General features: G+C 41.2%; 1 protein-coding gene across 1 annotated transcript in view; it reads left to right on the top strand.

Annotated features, from left to right (window-relative positions):
- grin2aa (glutamate receptor, ionotropic, N-methyl D-aspartate 2A, a) overlaps window positions 1-18,870 on the top strand; it is a 131,235-nt gene extending 112,365 nt beyond the window's left edge. The window contains 6 exon segments of the mRNA XM_054607241.1: window positions 6,272-6,432; window positions 10,382-10,471; window positions 11,630-11,727; window positions 14,313-14,551; window positions 16,908-17,674; window positions 17,676-18,870. Of these exon segments, the coding sequence (XP_054463216.1) occupies window positions 6,272-6,432; window positions 10,382-10,471; window positions 11,630-11,727; window positions 14,313-14,551; window positions 16,908-17,674; window positions 17,676-18,870 (2,550 nt within the window).
- Window positions 18,871-21,210: the final 2,340 nt, after the last annotated feature.

Raw genomic sequence — 21,210 nt, 5'->3', positions numbered from 1 at the left:
AGACAACAGGCGGACAGATATGGGCCAAGTTGACGGCTGAGGAAGGGAGAAAGGAATGGCGTGAGGGAGGGAGGGAGGGGAGAAAGCAAAAGAGATATGGGAAGACAGAGAGGGTCAGGGAAGAATAGAAACCAGACAGAAAGGGTAAATGGCCATTCAGACAGATATGCTGAGCGAGGCTGGACATTGAGCCATCATGTGACCAGCAAAACAAAGAAGGACATCCGCCATCTAGTTGACTTATACTAAAAACAGATTTTTGACCACTAGGGGGCAAAAAAACAAGGTAAAGAAACCTTGGACTATATCAGTTTATCAATGTCTTATGGCTAAGATGTTAGGAAACAGTGGCCTACTTAGACATCCAGCAGGAACAGAGCAACATGGCCGTCCTTGTGGAGGTGTTTTTATTGTAACCTTAATGTAAATCCAATACTTTCAACTTAACCTAAATCCCCCCCCCCAAAAAAGAGGCTTTGGTTGCCATGGTTCTTTTTCCAACCATGGGAACATTACACTCCACGGACACTTTTGTTCAAAGCAATTCATATTTTATTCATTGAAATCAAAGTTGGGTTCAGCGTCTTGCTTCGGGACACTTCCCCATGTGGATTGGAAAAGCTTGGGGAACCACTAACTTGCAATTAATGGCCGACCAGATCTACAATAACTGAGCTACAGACACCCCATCACACATTTTTGAATTTATGTAATTTTATTCAAAGGCCAAATGTTGGTAGTCGCCTTTGCAAACTGGGATTCAGGACAACAAAAAATATGATTGCATCAATGACTTATGAGTGGAAATACAACAGTTTTGTGTGCCACATATGGAGATGCACAATGAAACCAAATGTCAGTAAATATGTTTTTTCTAAAACGATACACTCAAAAAATATATATTATATGTCGCAGGGATTTTAACTGGAATTCTATCAGAACACAGAGCACATCCACGCTCCTCAGGCGCTCTGAAATGAAAAGAGGTTTGATAACCTTTGTTTTACTTTGCCGATAACATCATCCATTAAAGCCAGGGACGGCGGCAAGAGCTGTTTAATGAAGAGTGAGTTATGAACGCATGCTGAGCTGTCGGCAACTGTCTCCCAAGCAGGCCGTCTCATGTGGAGGGCAGTCCGTTAACGGGTCCGTGGCGTTTTAGGCTGAACAACCACCAGGGATTTGTCTTTACAGCGCTGGCTTATTTGTCTCTGCTTGCTGAGCAGGACATGCTGCTCTGGTTTCTCAACAGCTGACAGTCGAGATGTTTTAAAAAAAAAAAAATAAGAATACATTTAGCAAACAAGTGCTGAGCTGGGGGTGGTAGCGGTTTGTCTTTGTGGCATACTGTTATAACAGCAGCAACCAGGTTATGGAACAGAACACATGCACCAGTTAAGGAGAGATCAGAAAACAAATACCATATAGAAACAAAAACTAATGATGTAAATTTAGTAGATATGTCTGCCTGTTAGGTCTATACTGTCAGGTGATGTCATTTTGGTGGCTGATTTAGATATTAAATCATTAAACTTCAATTATTTGTATTGCCAACAATGTGCAAAGAGTCCTCCTCTGAAGATAAAGCATTAAGACCATAAATTACAACCACGAATGAAATGCTGCTCCTTTAAGCACCAGAATCACCTTGTCATACTGGTTTAGCTACCTATCCACAGTACTTTTTCCTTTATATTCTACTATTTACCACTCACAATAAAGTGAGACATGGAGGTTAGCCTAAAGTGGTAAAGACATGTTCTATCTGCAGTGTGATTGATGTGTTTAAATTATATGGAATCAATGACAAACGCCTTTGGAAACAACTGCCCTTGAGAGGAGACGCGCCTGTCTGGACAAACATACATGTTGAAAAATCCATTGTTGCCACAACACCTAGACCAATATAAGGACTGATTTTAAAAGGGACTCTCTTAAACCAGAGAGCAGCTTCAAAGTGAGGGAGATGGATGGCAAACACAAGCACTGAAAATCTAGAGAGTCTAGAGACTCACACATGCACATGTACACATAAAATAGACAAAGACACAGTGAGACACACATAAAAGTCCTTTGCTTATATAACAACAAAACTTGCGTAAGAACAAGAGAGCGAGGGGAACAGGAGAGGAGCAGAACGAAGGAGGAAGAGGAACAACAAAAGAGGAGAGGAGAGTCAGATATACAGTCTGGATGAGCTGAGGTAAATACATATAACAGAATTTATTTATAAATTGAACTTAGTAAAAAAAAAAATGTCGTGGTAGGAAAAGCACTGTTGTAATTAACCCTCACCCACCGCCTGGTGTCTCTATAGACCTTAGAGGTATACTTTTACTGTCTCACAGCAGGATCCAAAAACAATCGTGTTGTCTCCCTATTTGCAACTTACCATACCCACAATAACACACAATCGCCAATACTCCATAACAGAAATAGAAACACTATTGTAATATACCCAGGCGGCAACCTCCGGTTCTGCCGAGTGAAGCCAATGCGAAAGTGTCTTCTAACTTGCATTCTCTCTAATGACCAGCAGGGGTCGACTTATCTGGTTGCAAAAAGTAAGTCAGATTGTATAGAAGTTTATGAGAAAATGACTCTACTTCTCTCTAGATTTATTACCTCAGTAAACATTGTAAACATGAGTTTATGGTCTCAATTGCTAGTTTCAAGTCTTCTTCAATACAGCATGATGTTCACAAGTAGACCATAAAATGGAGTATGCTTTAGGGCGGGCTTACTGCGATTGACACGTTGCTGCCGCTATCAGAGCCATGTACGGCGTCTCTACGTCACTCCTCCGCATTTGAAATGTGGTAACTTCCTTTTCGGTTGATTAACAAAAATAATAATTTAAATAGCAATTGAAATACCTATTTATTAAGTTAATGTTTGCCATGAGTTCCACAGATGCAGCAAACACAGATTTCCTCATGTGGTCTGTCTATTTCTGTTTTACACAATATGCAAATGAACTGTGACTTTCCTAAAATAATGCTAAAAAAGTGTTGTTTTTTTTCAGATAACATTTTTAACATAGTCAATAATGTTTTGTGAAGAAATAAGTTAACACTGCTATGGTTACTATATATAATATATATTTTTATATTTATATATATTTTCTTTAATATATTAGCCCTGCTAATGTGAATGCTGAATTAGTTACCTGGGACACTCAATGGAACACAGCCATCGTTTTCACTGTGAAAAAGGCCTTTTATTCAGAAACACTCTGTGCTTCTGTTACCTCCTCTGACCTTAAAGCTTCTGCTCCACTTTCAAAGAGCCACAAAAGGTGAGGGGGGGGGGGGAACAATAGGAAGGTCTGCGTGAGGAGAGAGCATCACCTGAGGGCGAGCGCTCGTGATGCTGACACACACACTGCGTGACATCACCACTAACACGCACATATGCACACTTATTAACGCGCCCTCACCCTGACCTGATTATACAATACAGATGCACATGTGTGCAGGCAGATACAGTTTGCATAAATATTTAGACATCTATAATGTAGTTACATATATTATGAAACTAGTTCCCATGAACAATTCAACAGTAGAACACGCAGATGTTATGTTGAACAGACACCAATGCTCATAATATGCTGATAAAATCCCTCATGCATTGGCTTTGTGTTTAGCAAAACAAGGATGTACATATATGCAATTTTACATAACTGTTTTGGCAATATGTCCTCAGTACTACGTGCACACAGTCTCACACACGCACATGGCTAGAGGAACTCGTGATACACACTTCTAATTGATAGGGTTTGTCTGTTTTTGGAAATGAGGGCAGATTGATACAGCAGTGCTTCAGGGGAGGTTGTTACCGGAGCGACAAGCACACTACTACAGAACCCTTTGACCTGTACACAGACTAGATTATACCTGAGAGTCCCCCCTGTGTGTCTCTCAGGTATAATCTAGTCTGTGAGAAATGATGGGAGAGTAAAATTCAGCTAGAGGGAGGAAAGTGGCCTCTCAAGTGAAGATCCAGTAAATCCAACTTTATGCTTAATATTGTACTTGGTCTCAACTAAATCAGATAAATTAAATAAATTGATTTTATAACTGGGCAAAGACTGATCTGGAAAGATTGAAAGACCTGTGAAGAGCAAAGGAAAAATGCCAACAGTGGAATATAAATATGATTAATCCAGATTAAAAAGTAAAAACAGCAAACGGGGGGAGACAATGAGTGACAATCTGAGAGATTAGGTGGTAAAGTTCCACTAAAGGTAACAAGACTATACTGATATATTTCTTAAATTCTATCAAACCTATCAACACCTTGATTAAGTTAATTACAGTGTGAATTGAAAAGACAATTATATTTTCATTGCTGTATATTTTTGTGCACTGCGATCTACAGCTCAAGAATGAAACATTTGGATTCACAGGAGAAATTTAGAAAAACAGCAAACCCTAGCTGTGAAGAAAGATGCAGTGGAATCAGTCGTGTTTATTGGTTTTATCAAACTACAGGCAAGGACAGTTAAGGTGCTCGTAGATGCAGAGAGACTAATAAACAGTGATGCTGTGCAGCGTAATGGAGGATCACACAGATATTGAGCAGAAATATCATCACTCTTATCCTGGTGCTGAAATGTATTATTGACAAACAATATATCTCCTAGACCAGTGGTTCTCAAATGGGGGTACGTGAAGGTACTCCAGGGGGTACGTGAGATTTAAAAAAATATATATTTAAATTAGCATCCATTCAAAAATCCTTTAAAAATAGTTATTTAATAAATATCCAATAAAATATAAGTGTAAGTTCATAAACTGAATTCAATGCAACAATGCAATCTTCAGTCTTGACAGTTTAATAAATCAGACACTGATGGCATAGCGCTGTGTGTTACATCTTTTTTTTCAACCAAAAATGCTTTGCTGGGGTGGCTGAAAAAATATTTCACAGGGGGTACATCACTGAAAAAAGGTTGAGAACCACTGTCCTAGACAATATATATTGTGTATTAAAAAGAAAAGGGGCTCCTTTTTGAATGTATCTTATGCTGTTTTTAAAGGCATAATTACTTATGTTCTCAAGTTGGGGAAAAGTTAACCACAATTAAACCAATTAAGAGTTTAGACAACCACAGGAAAGTCCATCGCTTCACTGTGACTAGCACCTTACCAGTTGGCATAACATACACTCTTAGAAATAAAGATGCTAACTAGAACCATATGGAGATATTTGGCCAGTCCCCATAAAATAACCCTTTTTGGTTTCTGGTAGAACCTTTTGTAACGTTTCCACTTGGAAACTTGTACCTAAAGAGTTGTACCTAAAACCCAACATAAAGGGTTAAATCTAGAACCATCTGTGAAAGGTTCCACCCATCCAACCCCATATGAGAGGTTCTACAGAGAACCCTTCTATGTTGTAATAGTTCAACCCAGAACCCTCTCTGGAGGTTCTATCCAGAACCTTTCAACCTTCCAAGGGTGCTACCAAGATTGTTTGGTTTGGGGGTCTTTTAACACCAATGCTTTCAATATTCCAAAGATCGTTTTGTTCCTAAAAGGTTTCTTTGGTTGCAAAGGGTTCTTAATGGAACCCTTGGTCTCACAAAGAACCCTGGAAAAACCCTTTGCTCTGTCCCAAATCGCAAACTATGCACTACGAACTCGATACGTGTTCTATCGTTCAACATACTTTTGTGGGAATAAGCAGTAGTAAGTATCTTTACAGACGCACTGAACTGTAATAACCACGTCACTTTCTGAGAGACTCCTTGTGGATTATGTGATAATCAAGTCTGACCTAATTTAAAAGATATATAATATTAATTAAAATATACATTATTTCTAGCAAAGATAACCATATACTTACACTTACATTGAAGCGTCATGAATATTACAGAGCTGTCTGCAATGAACTTTGTCATCACTACCGCATTGCATTGTGGGATATTCATTTTAATTAAGTTTTTAGATATAGAAAAAAATTTCACATACCATTTCAGCATACTAAAAAGCATGCTAGTATGGAAGTTGCGACTCAGGGTTTTTAGAAGCAAATGGTTCTCGGTAGAACCTCAGCCATTGAAGAAGAACCCTTTTGGAACCCTTATTCCTAAGGGTGACCCATCTCTAGTGCCCGTATCCACCCACACATATAGATACAGTTACAAACACAGAAGCTCACACACATTTTGGAATACATTTTGTCACTTACTGTCTCTCTCTGCATTTCATTTACCCTTTTGTTCTTCCTCTCTCCCTTTTTCCTCTCTATCTATTCTCCTCCACAGTTTCAGAACCCGTACGCATACTCGCCTCCGTTCCGCTTCGGGACGGTACCAAACGGATCCACAGAGAGGAACATCAGGAAGAACTACCCCGCTATGCACCAGTACATGGTAAAATATCACCAAACTGGAGTCACGGACGCACTTGTCAGCCTCAAAACGGGGTAAGGGAACGCTGTGTGTGAATGATTGCGAGTAAGCGCATTCCTTTAGTGATCCGTGATCAAATGCTATTTCACTGATTCAAAATATTCACCTGTCAACCTCAAAAACAAGTGTGTGTGTTTGTGTGTTTGTGTGTCATCTACACCCTAGATCTGTGTGTGATTGCGTGTCTGTGACTGGGGATGAATGGGCTTCCTCATTGGGAACAGCAGGAGCTATTTTTAGAACTGGTCCCTACAATGGGACTGGTGGTGGTATGTTATGGAAGTATATTGATTGCAAGAAATTTGAGAGAGCACAAAACAAATTTGAGCGCTACTTAGTCTGCAAGTCAACCTTTGACCGCGCACAGGGTCGGACTTGTAAGAGCAGGATTAGATTTTTGTATGTATCAGCTTAAAAATCTAAATTACTAAAATCACATTCAATTTACTGGCAAGTGAACTAGTTTTCAAGCCATTATGCCAGCTATTTTACAGTCTAATTAATTAAAGGAGCTCGATAGCTTCCAATAGCTTTTATTTTCAGCATGTTTTCTCATTTTTTTCTTAATAATTCTAACAGAGAAAATGATCTGAACCATTATAAGCATTTTTGAGAATGAGGCAGATTGATTGTAGGCTAAACATCTAGCTATTTTTTTTTTCTTCATGCCAACTTTAAATTTGAAAAAGACATGAACCTGAATACCTGATGTGGGGATGTCCTGTTGCAGCTTACTCATCAGAAATGGTTGGCAAGTGACCTCTTGTGATCTAAAGTAGTCAAAAGAAAATTTAGACCTAGCTCGATAGGGATAGCACTCTCAAATCTGATTCATCTCTTGCAAATCTGTGCCTGTGCTCTCTCAAATGTGGACTTGCAGACTGAGTAGTGCTATGAATTTGTTTTGTGCTTTTTTAACGTTTGTCCTCAACATACTTCCATAACATATCCGTGTAAGAAAAAGAACCTTACAAGGACAGTTTGAAACAGTGGAACCATTTGGTGTGGGATGGATGGAAAAGTGGAGGTAAAGGCGGGAATAAGAGGCAGGTTGGAGGCCAAGGACAAAATGCCAGATTGTAGGAAATAAAGGAAGTGTGTAGGGAAGGAGGAAAGGGCCAATTGACCAGAGATGAAGAAAGATGGAATGGAATGGAAAAGGGAGGGCAACGTAAAAGGAAAGAGGTGGAAATTGAGGGTAAGTGTAGAGAAAGGAAGGGTTAAGGGAGACAGATGGAGGGGAAAGGAACATTAAGGAATGGAGAGATGTCAAGAAAAAATGGTGGAAAGAACCCGGTAAAGGACAAGAGGTTGATGAGGTCATTTTTTAGTGATTGGTTAATCGTTATGGGGTGGGATCTAATCAGAGTAGAGAGCTTGAAGGCATTTAGAGAGAGAGGTGAGAGGGGGAAAAGTAAAGAGCACACATGCAACAAATATGAGGATGTAATTCATGATCCATGATTTTCATGCCGGTATGTCTTTCAGCTCATTCTCTCTCATCCATAAGTCATAAGTAAACTGGATGTAAACACGTAAAGACCGGTTAAACCACCCCTGCATCTATAATACTCTCAGTCGCTCTCGCCTGTGTTGCTGTATTAACATACAGCACAGAGGTAAACACGCACACACACACACACACACACACACAAATATGCACCTTGGGAAAGTAATGTGAAATGCACACAAGCGAACTGCTTAAAAATAAAAACACACACGCTCATGTGTTTCTGCACACACACACACACACACACACAGAGCTGCAGGTGTGTGCAGCCTCTAATACCCTCATTGATAATTCTATTCGCTGGTATTAGCAGATGAGCAGCAGCGTTCAGCTGTTCGAGGCTCGATGGCTGGATTAGCTCTGATCACACATAATGCTGACAGGCTTTACACGCAAAATCTGTTACAGTCACAAGAATCAAAACTATGCACCGGGGAGTTGAATTGATTGGATTTTGGGAACTAAATTACTCACAGTAGCATTTAAGTTTTTATAGTTTCTGGGTAAAGTAAGGAGAAATGTTTATTAGTAAATGCATTCACGTCTGTTCCAAAAATATTGCATAATGCCAACAGGACTGCAGGGCCCAAACTGACATGAGAGCTGCAAGAGAAACACAGCATCCTCATTCATTTGTAATGAGACCACTCTGTCGGCACAGCGGGGATCTCAATACAAAGGGTACTGGCAGAAAAGTTCAGGGACAAAAAGTAACATAATCTGTGACATACATGCAAAGGCACACTGCAGGTAGAATACCTAATATCATGTATTGCATGGTTTTGTACAGATTTAAATTGTTAACATTCTAATATGGATACAAAAGGAGCAGAGGAGGAATTACTATCACGGTAACTATCCAGTGTTTCCAGAGGTTCAACATGACGAGTCTTGGCATCTCATGATTCTTCAACCTCAACTGTTTGTATTTCATTTTCTCTCTTGTAGCCACGCCAACCCAGCACCATGAGTTTATATGTCACTGTGCATGTTTTAAGTGAAACTGAATTGAACTATTCATAGTCTCTGTTTGTGAGTTTTTAGGTTTTGGAAAAATATGATTGTATGCACTGAATGCAAAGTTCCACAAAACGTTTCTATGCGAGCAAAAGGTCATGATGCCGTGAAAACATTTCACAGTTTCTGAATTAATTTTGAAATAGGATTTATAATGTGACAGGTTATATGCACCGCGCTGCAGAGTTCTCCCATAATATAACTCTGACTCTGAGTCAGACTTAATGGTTTTTTAGCTGTTTTAAAGATTACATTCAAAGGTATAGAGATGGAAAGCGGCATGAAAATCTGTGCGGCTACATTTTATTCACCCAAATAAAGGTGTGACAGATTGAGATGGCTGGAGCCCTCTCCAAGCCATTAGAGCCACAGTATGTCTGGCTGACGTCTACACGCACAAATCCATTCCCACCCATCGCACTCATACCAAAGTGTACACGCACACACACACACACACACACACACACACACACACTCAGCGACACACAGGAATGGTTTCCGACATGTTTGGACACACAGACTGCGTGTGGATGTAGCCAGTGCTGGGTTAAGCTAATTACACAGCTGAACTATCGTCTGTGAGCCTCCGTTAGAGGGCTGGATCTGACATTCAGTAAATGCCAGCCAGTCACTGCACTATTAGCAGGGCTCTCTGTGTGTGTATATGTGTATGTGTGTGTGTGTGTGTGTGTGTGTGTGTGTGTGTGTGTGTGTGTGTGTGTGTGTGTGTGTGTGTGTGTGTGTGTCGTGTGAGACAGCACCAAGAGTGTGAGAGAGCAGCGGTTAGTGATGGCATCAGTTACATTGAAAATGTCAGTCGGAGTCTGGGCTCTTTTCGTTTGTAGGTTCCACTTCGCTACCTGCTTATTCATGAGTGTGTATGTGTGTTTGTGTGTGTGTGTGTGTGTGTGTGTGTGTGTGTGTGTGTGTGTGTGTGTGTGCGTCTTTACGTGTGGACAAGGGCAGAAAGAGAAAGACAGTGTAAATGTTTTGTGTCTCTTAAAAGTTTGTTTAGGTCGTCCATTTGCCTCCAAGGTGCTACCATCAGTGAAGCGTGCCTTATTGAACCGCGGCCACTCCCCACTGTGTCCTCTGTGTAGTTTGGCCTTCTGGGAAAAATACCCATACACTTAACATTATTTTGGATGATTACAAAGAAATTACATCATATATGTATGTTTGTTTTTTAATAACATTTGTCAAGCTTGGATTGCCGTCCTATAGGAGATGATTTAACATTTTAGAATTGATCCGCAAACAAAGCATTCTGGGGGAAAAAAAAGAAAGCCCTCTCTGCTTTCTATCTCCTCCTGTGCACTTCTCACTCACTCTCTTTAAAAAAAAAAAAATTGAAACCCCTCATGCATCTTCATCCCCTCCCTCTGTCTGTTTTCTTCTGTCTCTTTCCTCTGTTCTTTTTTTCTCATCCTTTGCAGGAAACTGGACGCCTTCATCTATGATGCTGCGGTTTTGAACTATGCGGCCGGCAGAGATGAGGGATGTAAGCTGGTGACCATTGGCAGCGGGTAACCAAAAGCTTTTATTCTTTAAAAAAAGACAACTTTCACTGTGGATTGTCTTCACGCCATGGTCTGATCCTGCCATTCTTTGGTCCAAACCACTGTGTAAAGGGTTTGTTTGTGGTTGTAATGCACATTGACATGTAAATACTAACTACATGGATTATGAAGTTGCTTATTTATTGAGTTATGTGCTAACACACGTAAAAAGTAAAAAGTAAAAGTGCAACATTTTGTGGAAACAGGCTTAATTGCTTTCTAGCTGGAGTTAGATGAGAAGCTCGACCACCTTCATGTCTATACAGTAAGTATGACACTACCACCAGCAGCTGGCTAACTTAGCTTAGCACAAAGAGTGAAAACAGGGGAAACAGCTAGCCTACCTCTGTCCAATGGGTAACAAAATGTGTAAGACAAATGGTAAAATCAACCAACCGGCCTTTTACCGAGTGTTACCTGCTGAACTATCCCTTGATCTGGACCTGTTGCCTGGAAACCAGCGGAGACCCCCAGGAAGTTACTGGTCCCGAGACCAATGTCTTCAGGTGCAATTATGTGGTGTCACCACATAAGTTTGACTGACTTGGATTATATATTGATATAATTTATATATAGTAAAAAAAAATATTATTTAATGGATGGGAACATATTTTTTGAGTCTGTCTTTAAACAACACTCACATGCCCATATGTATATTTTAACTATTATTGGTCTTTGTCAATTGTTCCCCCTCTCAACACTGCAAAGAGATCCATTTTTAAAGCAAATGAACACTAAAATTACTTTAAGAAGAGACCTCTTCAAGGCCAGTGTGGAGTGGAGGGATGATTAAGCGGCCGGCAGTGTTTCAATGTACATATGTGGCGGTATTGTTATAAGATAGACTTGAAAGAATTTAAACCTATCATGTTGATGTTAGACACTAGGACTACTTGTCTTTGGGCCCGACTAAAACATATTTTTTGCAGTGCTTTTGATTCTGTGACCTTAATTTCCCCCTTCAAGACATTTAAATGCATCATTATGCATGAAGTATCTCCTTAAAGACATTTCTAATCACAGCATCTGGAGGGGATAAAGGTGAGAATATTTGTTTAAAGGTTAAAATATGGTGTTTTCTGTGTGCGTGTGTGTTTGTGTGCGGTGGGACGTGCTCGCGTTCAGGTACATCTTTGCCACCACCGGGTACGGCATTGCTCTACAGAAAGGCTCCTACTGGAAACGACAGGTGGACCTGGCTATCCTGGCCATCATCGGAGATGGTGAGAAACACACTGGCACGGCGTTCTCATACACAAATTCAAAGTGCATGACACTATCCATGAAGGCAAAAGGTTACATTCTTCTTTGCCAACATTGTAATTCATGCACACGTACATACACACATACACACACACACACAGTCATCTCTACTGCCTTGTCTGCTGACAGCACAAAGGGAAAGCAGTGAAGTATAAATAGTCCTTTGATGTTATTCTGGACACAAAAGGCTGCTCTAAACAGAGGGCAGAGTGTGTAAGTTATTCTAATGTATTCCTCTCTGCAGCACCAGATCTGTGTGTGTGTGTAAGCATTACTCTGAATCGCCCCATTCCTTTATTACAGTAGCTTCAGAAGTTCTTACATAAACAATTTCCAACTGCAAAACAGAGAGAAAGTGAGACAGCTTGAGCTTTTAGTGACAGATTCATTTACATTTTACATCGAAAGCATTTTGCTGATGCGGGCGCTCACAGCCACTCACATTAAGTGCACTGAAGTTGATTAAATGAACATTGGTGTCACAATAATCCTCCCTAACCAAATCTTATCAGAGCTGCAGAGCATACAGACCATACTCCATCATATTCCACGGCTGGAAGATTTTGTAAAAACATCTGTTTCAGTGGGATTTTTTTGCTTAATTTGTTCCTCCCTATTATATATCCGATCTAATCTATTTTACACCTGTAGCTTTTTAGCTGAGTCATTCGAGGCTGTATTATTTTTGCAACACGCTAATAGCTTAGATAAAGTCATACAAGGAAAAGTGAGGTGAGAGGAGAGAGCGCATGAGATGGCAAGAAGAAGAAGAAGAGAAAGAAAGGAAGGACTGGGTGTTAGGTAGAGAGAGAGAGAGAGAGAGAGAGAGAGAGAGAGAGAGAGAGATTAGGAATGGAAGAAGGCAGATCCTTGCCGGATGACACTGACTGACTGGCAGATGGTACTTGATCAGAAAGTCACAATGTGGGTGTAGAGCGTAAGGCTTCCACGGAAAGAAAGAAGATGTATTTAGGGAAGAGTGGAGGGAGGTGAAGACCAAACAGACGGACAGAAACAAAACAGGAAACACATGGGCTGGCACAGACAAGGCTAAGGGTTTTAAGGGTTAAAAAAAAAAATCCTAGTTTCAGACAGCACAATCCTGATCAAATGGACTCACCTTGGAGAAGCAGCAATAGTCCAAATTCATATGTTTTGACAGTGTAGCAAGATTATAATCTGTCTGAGATAAATATCATCTAGTCAGGGTCTGGAACTGATGCTCTACAATTTGTGTGCAGATAATCATTCTGAAAAAACTTTCACGAAGCCAATGTCCTGAACAGAAATGGATTATGTCCTTGTGGTTCACAATAATGTAATGGAGAAGACATTGCACTCTCACATCTTAAATTAAATGTTTTTTTAACCCCCAGTGCTAGATACTTTAAGCTGAAACATTTCTTAAAGCCATGAATTTGTCGACGAAACTTGCAGAGATTTGTGTTTCTGCGTTCCAGACGAATGGTCACCAGACTATTGCTTGAGCTGTCTGACTGCTGAAAAGAGAACAAAATTTGAATTTCAGCAATATGTCCCCTCGTTGTCAAAGCAAAAGACGGTCATAGCTCCCAAAAAGCTTTTCCCTTGAATGCACCTGATTAAAAGAACAGATTTATATACTTATATCTAAATATCTAATTTATCGTCACACTATTTTGCTGCCAATTCCAAGCATTTCCTAATGTCTTATAAATCTATTGGCGTATTCGCGAATCTAACTGGATATGAATTCTCCTCAATTGTCCAAAAGGTTTAATGATGTCTTGGTGAGTCTGCGCCCTTAAGACATGTAGCCGAACACCACCATGGTATTTGTCTTTCCCCACTAGCAGCCTTAGTTATCCAGCCCTGAATGACACAGATTGGATTAGCCACGCGCCAAATGTCACAGAGGAAGACGAAGAGGGAGGGAGGGGAGACTGGGGGAGAGGAACACAGAGTGAGGGATGAGAAAAGATAAGGTCTTTGTTGCTTTCTACCTTTATTTCATTAACACTGAAGAAACTATCTCTTTGCTCTATCAGGCAACATGATGGAGGAGGCTTGAAGATGGCCACAGACATTTATTTTAAAGACTAGCTCCCGAAAAAAGAGGAAATATACTAGCATTCAACCTGTTTAGGTATACACAGATAATTCTAAACTTAATTCACCCAAAAGCAAACATTATTTGCCACAATCATGTATCTTGAGATCTCACAATTTTACTGCAGCTACATTATAAATCTAAACAGATATTATTCTTTTTTTCTTGTTAAAAAACTAATGAAATATAACTTAGAATACCTTATGACACTTTTCATCTGCTTTTTAAATAATACTGAGTATGTCTCTCTTTGCAGATGATATCACCATTTATCATCAATTTATTTACGTACACAGTAACTCCAGCAGTTATTCTAAATGAAAATCTATGTCTTATACAATGTGGTATCAAGGTATAAACTTATGTCTACCCGTTAAGTCCTTTGGTTGATGCTTTTTCAAACCCCAATGAGCCGTTTAGTAAAGGATTTGAGACTCTCTGTTCTTTTCTTTTCAGGTGAAATGGAGGAACTAGAAGCCCAGTGGCTGACGGGAATTTGCCACAATGAGAAGAACGAGGTGATGTCCAGTCAGCTAGATGTGGACAACATGGCTGGTGTCTTCTACATGCTGGCCACGGCCATGGGGCTCTCCCTCATCACCTTTGTGTCTGAGCATCTCTTCTACTGGAGGCTTAGATACTGCTTCACTGGAGTCTGCACCGGCACGCCGGGTCTTCTTTTCTCCATCAGTCGGGTGAGGACCAGTTTGTGGATAGTTGGTTGTATAACTGTATTTTTGTGTGTGCAGGCTATTCTACGAGCATTATTTAGCCTTTGTAATGCCTCTTTGCCAAGAAATAGCTGTGGCTTGAAGCATTATGTCTTTGGGTTATCCGTACGTCAGTCCCATTCTTAGGGATGCGATAACTTTAGGAACGCATTAAGATAATTTCTTCAAATTTGTGCAAAATGTCCACTTTGACTCAAGATGATCAAATGTCAAGGTCACTTTGACCTGACGTACAACTCAGGTACGCCTGTAGGGAATTTCATTACATCCGTCACAAGGATAAATTATTAGATTTTGGAGGTCAAAGGTCATTCTGAATTATCAATCATTCATATGCTAGTTATGGGACAGCTATAGGACAAAATAATGAAGTGAGGACATTTTGGACATACATGGATGTAAATTGAAACGTGACTCGCGAGCGTAGGCATACAACAACAAGCCGTTATTTCTTGTTTTGTGTTCTGGAGAACAAAAAAAAACTATTATAGCTTTACAAATAATTGTATTTTTACACAGAATTGAGATTTTATTCAAAATTTTGAAAAATCAGTCTTAAATATGGTCCAATAGTCAACTCACAGAAACAGGCCATTGAATGTCTGCATATTCCAGTATGTGGCTTTGTGAATATCTGGGCCTGGGAGGATCTGACTGGGTGAACAGTTGTCATGTTCCAGGCTATAAGGTGCAATGAAGCACTGCATCTACAATGGGGGTTAATGCTGCATTATTGGGGGCGGACGAGCCTATCTTGGTTCTATGTTCTATAAGTGGAAAAGGAGAGTAGTGCAAGACTTAGCACATGCACACACACATTCAGAAAAGAGTACTGCTAAACTGAGAAACTGAGTGAAACTGAAGGGGGGGGGGGTTGGACAAAGGAAAATGGGGATGGAGACCAGAGGGACGATCTTGAGGCAGCCCTGAATATTGACAAAAATGGATCCTAATTGCAACATGTTTTTGGGTGGAATCCCAGCATCCCACGCTCCCAAATCAATCTACTCTCGTTCATTCTGTTCTGAAAGGTCAGCATTATCCCTTGTTGTATGTGAGAACAGAAGACGTGGACATGCATCCCTAAACGCACTGCAGTGTGTCTGCACTATTTTGGAGGCAGAGTGTGACTCTGTTTTCAAAGTTAACAGAGGGTGGTAGCGAGGAGACAAAAACTTTGAGGGAAGATAAAGTGAGGTTCTTTAAAATGACATTATTTTAAAGCCATTATCGAGAGTGAATTCGGGCAAAAGACATCCTTAATGGCCTGTCTTGCGTTGATAAGCTTCACAAAATGCGTGCTGAGCCAGAAAAAGCACTTTGAATTTGTTAACCTGATAAATGATTTTTTTTAGGATGTATTTGTGAGCTGGGAAATGGCATTACATATATTGGCAAATCTTGTTTGGCTGTCTGTATATAAGCATTGGATTTATTAGCCTCTCTCACAGTTATAATGATGGTAGTTTACGGTTGTTTCCTCTCAAAAACAATGTCCCCCATGTAGTGCCTCTAAGGGCATAGAGTAATGAGAGATACTGTTTTGTAACTAGTTTCTAATATCTTCAGGTCATTGTTGATTTAGGTTATTTTGTTAAGATTCATTCTAGTGTACTCCTAGATGCTGGTATAGAGCTGCACTGCTAAATTAATGGAACTGCAGAATGTCTTGTCTCTTTGCATTGCATCACATTATGTCAATGTTTTACGTTGCTAGAGACTGCATTTAGCCTGGTTGGATTTTTGTTTGGCAACATTTTGTGTGTTTTTTGTTTCGGTGTATTTGTGATTTATTCTGAGTCTTTTCTACTTAAGAATTAATTATGTTGTTTTTATTGTGCCATCGTCTTGTATCAATCATGGTTGTGTAGATGATTCATATCTGAAACAAAGCAAATTCCCATCTTCACTGAGTAACACAGTTTGATTTTCTTGATAAACTGAACAGTATGTATGTTTCAGAGAACAATGAAAGAGACTAATTTAATACTGTTTTGAGTTTGTGTTTATTGTGTTAAAAGATTGTGTTGGTTGAATGTTCTGTGGTTTGCTTTGTCACTACCAATTTGATAAATTCAACAAAACATACAGACCACAAATATGTTTGGCCAGAGTTGATAAGCAATAATTATTCTGTTTGTTTTTCTCCACTTCTCTCTCAATCCCTTTTTATGTTTGATTCTTCATCTCTTTCTCTCTCCATCTTATACCGTTCCATCTCCCTCCTCTCCCCCTCAAATTTTTTTGTCTTGTTACCCTTCATCATTTTTTATTTGACTTTCCCTCCATTCCACGTTTTTATCCATATGTCATCATGCAGGGAATCTGGAGTTGCATCCATGGAGTCCACATCGACATGAAGAAAAAGTCAGATCTGGACTTTAGCCCGCAGGACAAAATGCTTAAGCTCATTAAATCAGCCAAACAGATGACTAACATGTCAAACCTGGGTGGCTCCCACATGAATTCACCCAAACGTGAATTCATGCACTCAGCTGGTCCAATGATTATGGACATGATGGCAGAGAAAGGCAACTTCATCTATGCTGACAACCGAAGCTATGCTCCCAAAGATATGATCTATGGGGACACTGGTGACCTGCAGTCTTATCTTGCTAACCGCCACAAAGACCACCTTAACAACTACATCTTCCAGGGAGGCCAGCATCCTCTGACCCTGAATGATGCCAATCCCAACTCAGTTGAGGTGGCAGTGAGTGCCGAGTCAGTCCAGACCAACGCCAAGCCGCCCCGGACTCTCTGGAAGAAGTCGGTGGACACACTTCGTTCGGTGCCTCCTGGGCCGCCTCCGATGCCTGACATGCTGATGCCGGACCCGCGAATGTCGATGAAGACACAGCGCTACCTCCCTGAGGACGCAGCCCACTCTGACATCTCCGACTGTTCCAGCAGGGCAGCCTCGTACAAGGACCCAGAAAATAACAAGCACCTGAAGCCCAAGGACAACTTAAAAAAAAGATCGGTGCCATCGAAATACCCAAGGGATTGCAGTGAGGTAGAGCTGTCCTACTTAAAGACTAAGCAGGTCACCGGTGGAGCCAACCAAAGTGGGAGAGGAGGAGGAGGAGAAAATTTACACCATCGACTCAGACCGAGAGCTGAGCCTACACTCAGACCCCGTTCACTACCGCGAAAGTCGCGGCCTTGCTGCAGATGATTTGGATTATCCTGAGATATACTCAGACCACAGCGACAACTATAGGAAGTGTGAGCAGCCCATCATTCATCTGAACTCCTCGCCCTTGCATCACACCGACTCAGATCTTCTACCTGACCCAACCTACCCTAAACACTACAGCCTGAAAGAGAAAAACATTGTCATGTCCCCACATGAATCGATTGACCGCTACAAACAGACACACTGCCGTTCTTGCTTGTCCAAAGTGTCTGCTGGCTACCCACCAGGAGGGCCGTACACTCCTGCTGTACCTGCTGCAGCTTCTGCCACACGCTCACCCTATAATCGGTGTGAAGCATGCCTCCACACAGCCAACCTGTATGACATTAGTGAGGACCAGCTCCTCGCAGACCCCTTGGTCAGTCCCACCATGCACCACCAACAGCAGCAGCAACCAGACGAAATGTTTGGTCTGTATTGGCCTCAGACAGATGGGCCGCATGTTCAAAAAAGAAACCGCTTGAGGCTGAGTCGTCAACACTCCTTCGACAACATCATGCTGGAAAAGCCCAAGGAGGTAGACCAGGGCCGCCCGGCGCGCAGCGTCAGCCTCAAGGAGAAGGATCGCTTCTTGGACTCCACATCTGACTCGCACTACGCGAACCTCTTTGGCATGCGTCCCTACTCCGGCAGACTGTTTGGCACCGGGTCCAAATCAATGATGTTTAACCACAACCTGGAGGAGAGCAAGAGGAGCAAGTCCCTGTACCCGGCCCATGGCTCGGAAAACCCTTTCCTCGGCCACTCGCTGAGGGATGACACCAGCAGCAGACTGGTCCATGGGCGTAGCTCCTCTGATATTTACAAACAGCTGGCGGTGGCCTCACCTGCAGCAGTCGTCGGAGCGCCCCCCATCAAAACACGCAACGACGCGAACAATCTCCGCTCTTCTGTAAAATCCACCACTTCATACTGCTCACGGGACGGGCGGATAGCCAATGACATGTACAATAAAGAGCATGTGATGCCTTACTCAGCCAATAAGACTAGTGCATACCCGGCCCCACGTGGCGTCCTAAACTCAGCCCAGTTCAGCAATAGACGGGTGTATAAAAAAATCCCCAGTCTGGAGTCAGATGTTTAGTTGACATAAGAAATAATGTGTTCTCTCCTCCTTACTGCTCTCTGGGTTTGTATTATAATTTATCAACTATGTTATCCACAAAGGGATACCATAGCCACACTACTTTTTTCTTCTTCTCTTTGACATTGTAATCCAAAAGAACTTGTGCCCACTTGGGTATGACAGTATTACTACTACTACTACTCTCTTTGCAGATGATATCACTGTTTTTGTCCATCCTCTGCCATGTACCAATGAGTTGGCTGCATGGCCGGCACTCTGCCATAAGGTATTCTGTTGTGAATGGGAGGGGAATCATTAACCCCATAGGTTTTAAAAAGGTTTAGTAAATGGCATAGTCCCATTAATGGGACAGAGAAGGCCTAAGTTACGGTAAAGGAGGACTCCTACAGGCGCAGTTGGAAATGAGGCAGTTGATTTGTGATTGAAATGTGTGAGGAAGTGGTGAGGCGGATAGGAGATATTATATGAGAGGGGAATTAGAGGGAGAGAGAGAGGATCAAAAACCTCTCTTTCAACCCCTCCTCCTTCCCCCTTTTTTCCTTTCCACCTCCACTGTCAAGCTTGTGGCTTGCTATTTGAGGAGAAGAGGCCTGACAGAGAGACCAGATGGGCACGTTTGATGTCGCGGCCAGACATGGAGGCGTCCCAGGAGGGCAGAGGCGTCACAGTGAGCTAGTCCGACGGTCTGCTGCTTGTTACTCTGACAAATATGGCCACCGGGACACCTGGCAGTGCAAGAGGAGAGAGAGGGAGAAAGTAGACGAGCGGCTAAATGGCACAGAGCTGAGCCTCCGGTCGTTGTTTGGCAGTCAGTGAGCGGTGTGCTTGGTCATGATTTGGTATTATATATTGAGCCCATGCTAAGGGACATGCTAGTGATGAGAAGCTGAGAGTAATGTAGGTGCTATCAATGAATAATGTTTACAGACTGACAGATAAAAAGACAAACTGACAAAATGACTGATAGAAAAGGACACATAAGCAGGGAAACCTGAGGCAATTGATGGGCATTTCATTTATGGCTCTGCACATAGAAAAATAATTGCGAAGTATTGCTTTTTTATTCTATTAAACTATAAGATTTATTAGGGATTCTGGCATCCGGATCCCCCTATGTAGGATTTTAGAGTTTGCTTATTTGGTAGCACAATAGCCATTAGTTTGAAAACCTCTCTCCCACATTTGCTTTTGAAAAAGCATAGCTTTCTGAAAAATACCATCAAGAGTAGTAGATTATTTTGCATGTGTTGATTTGTTTCTGTGTCGGAGAAGACAAAATACACACAAATACACTCTCAGACACATATTTTACTTGTTTTTGAAAAGGGACTGTGTCTTGCCAGATTTGGTGGATGGATACTTGTACAATCGAAACCTTTATCGTTGACCTTTGTGCTTAGTAAATCAGTGTAAATCAGTGTCATCCTGCTGCAAAAGAGCAAGAAAATGTTGCAAGGGAAGAGAGCAAAGAGGATATAAACAAGGGAGAAAAAGGATGGAATTACAACTGTGTCCACCACCACTTTGTCTGAGTTAGGTAGGGAGTGGCTGCTGATGTTATTTTGTCTTTGGACCACCCTGCCACTGAGAAACAGGGTATTAGCTATAAAGAAAAAAAAGAAAAAACACTGACATTTCCTTCCTTCTATCCTCCTTCCTATATCCTTTACTCGATCAGCTTGACACATCACTAGAGTGTTGGATAACTATAAGTACTTCACTTTTTTTCTTTTTCCTTTTTGTAGAATTGAACTTTGGTTGGTTGACAGGTACAGCAGTAGCAGTGCTAGACGGTATCTAGCCACTACAGACTAACTGTTGGTGGTTAACAATTACTGATCATCAATTACTGTTGATCCACAGTCAACCGGGGCTCTTGAGGATCTGAAGACTACTTGAGATGGAACCCGTGTTTACCTTCATAGCATTGTTGGGTGTGATGTGGGATGAGGTGGGCGGGGGCAAGGTGGAGAGGGATGGAGCCAAGGAGGCTCCACTGTTGTGTTCTCATCAATCATGTATCCATCTTAGTGTGGAGGATGTTGTTTGAGGGCATGGCAGAACTCGGGTAAGCTTGAAGTCTTAACCAAAACATTTGGTTCCTAAACTGATTGTTTATGCATTTGTTTGTTTGTTCTTTTTGATAACACTTAGCAGAAAAGACTTGCACATGCACATTCTTCCATGTACACGCGTGCCCACAAAAAAAACCCCACTCTTTTTGGTAGCATTATGCTGTACAAATTGTACAGTCAAAAGAAAAATCATGTAACCATTTTAACTGACTGATTGATTTGCTTGATTGATTGGATTCACAAAGCCAAATTGTATCAAATA

Source organism: Anoplopoma fimbria, chromosome 11 (assembly GCF_027596085.1).
Source record: "Anoplopoma fimbria isolate UVic2021 breed Golden Eagle Sablefish chromosome 11, Afim_UVic_2022, whole genome shotgun sequence".
Classification (NCBI taxonomy): Eukaryota; Metazoa; Chordata; class Actinopteri; order Perciformes; family Anoplopomatidae; genus Anoplopoma; species Anoplopoma fimbria.
This window is presented reverse-complemented; position numbering and strand designations above follow the sequence as displayed.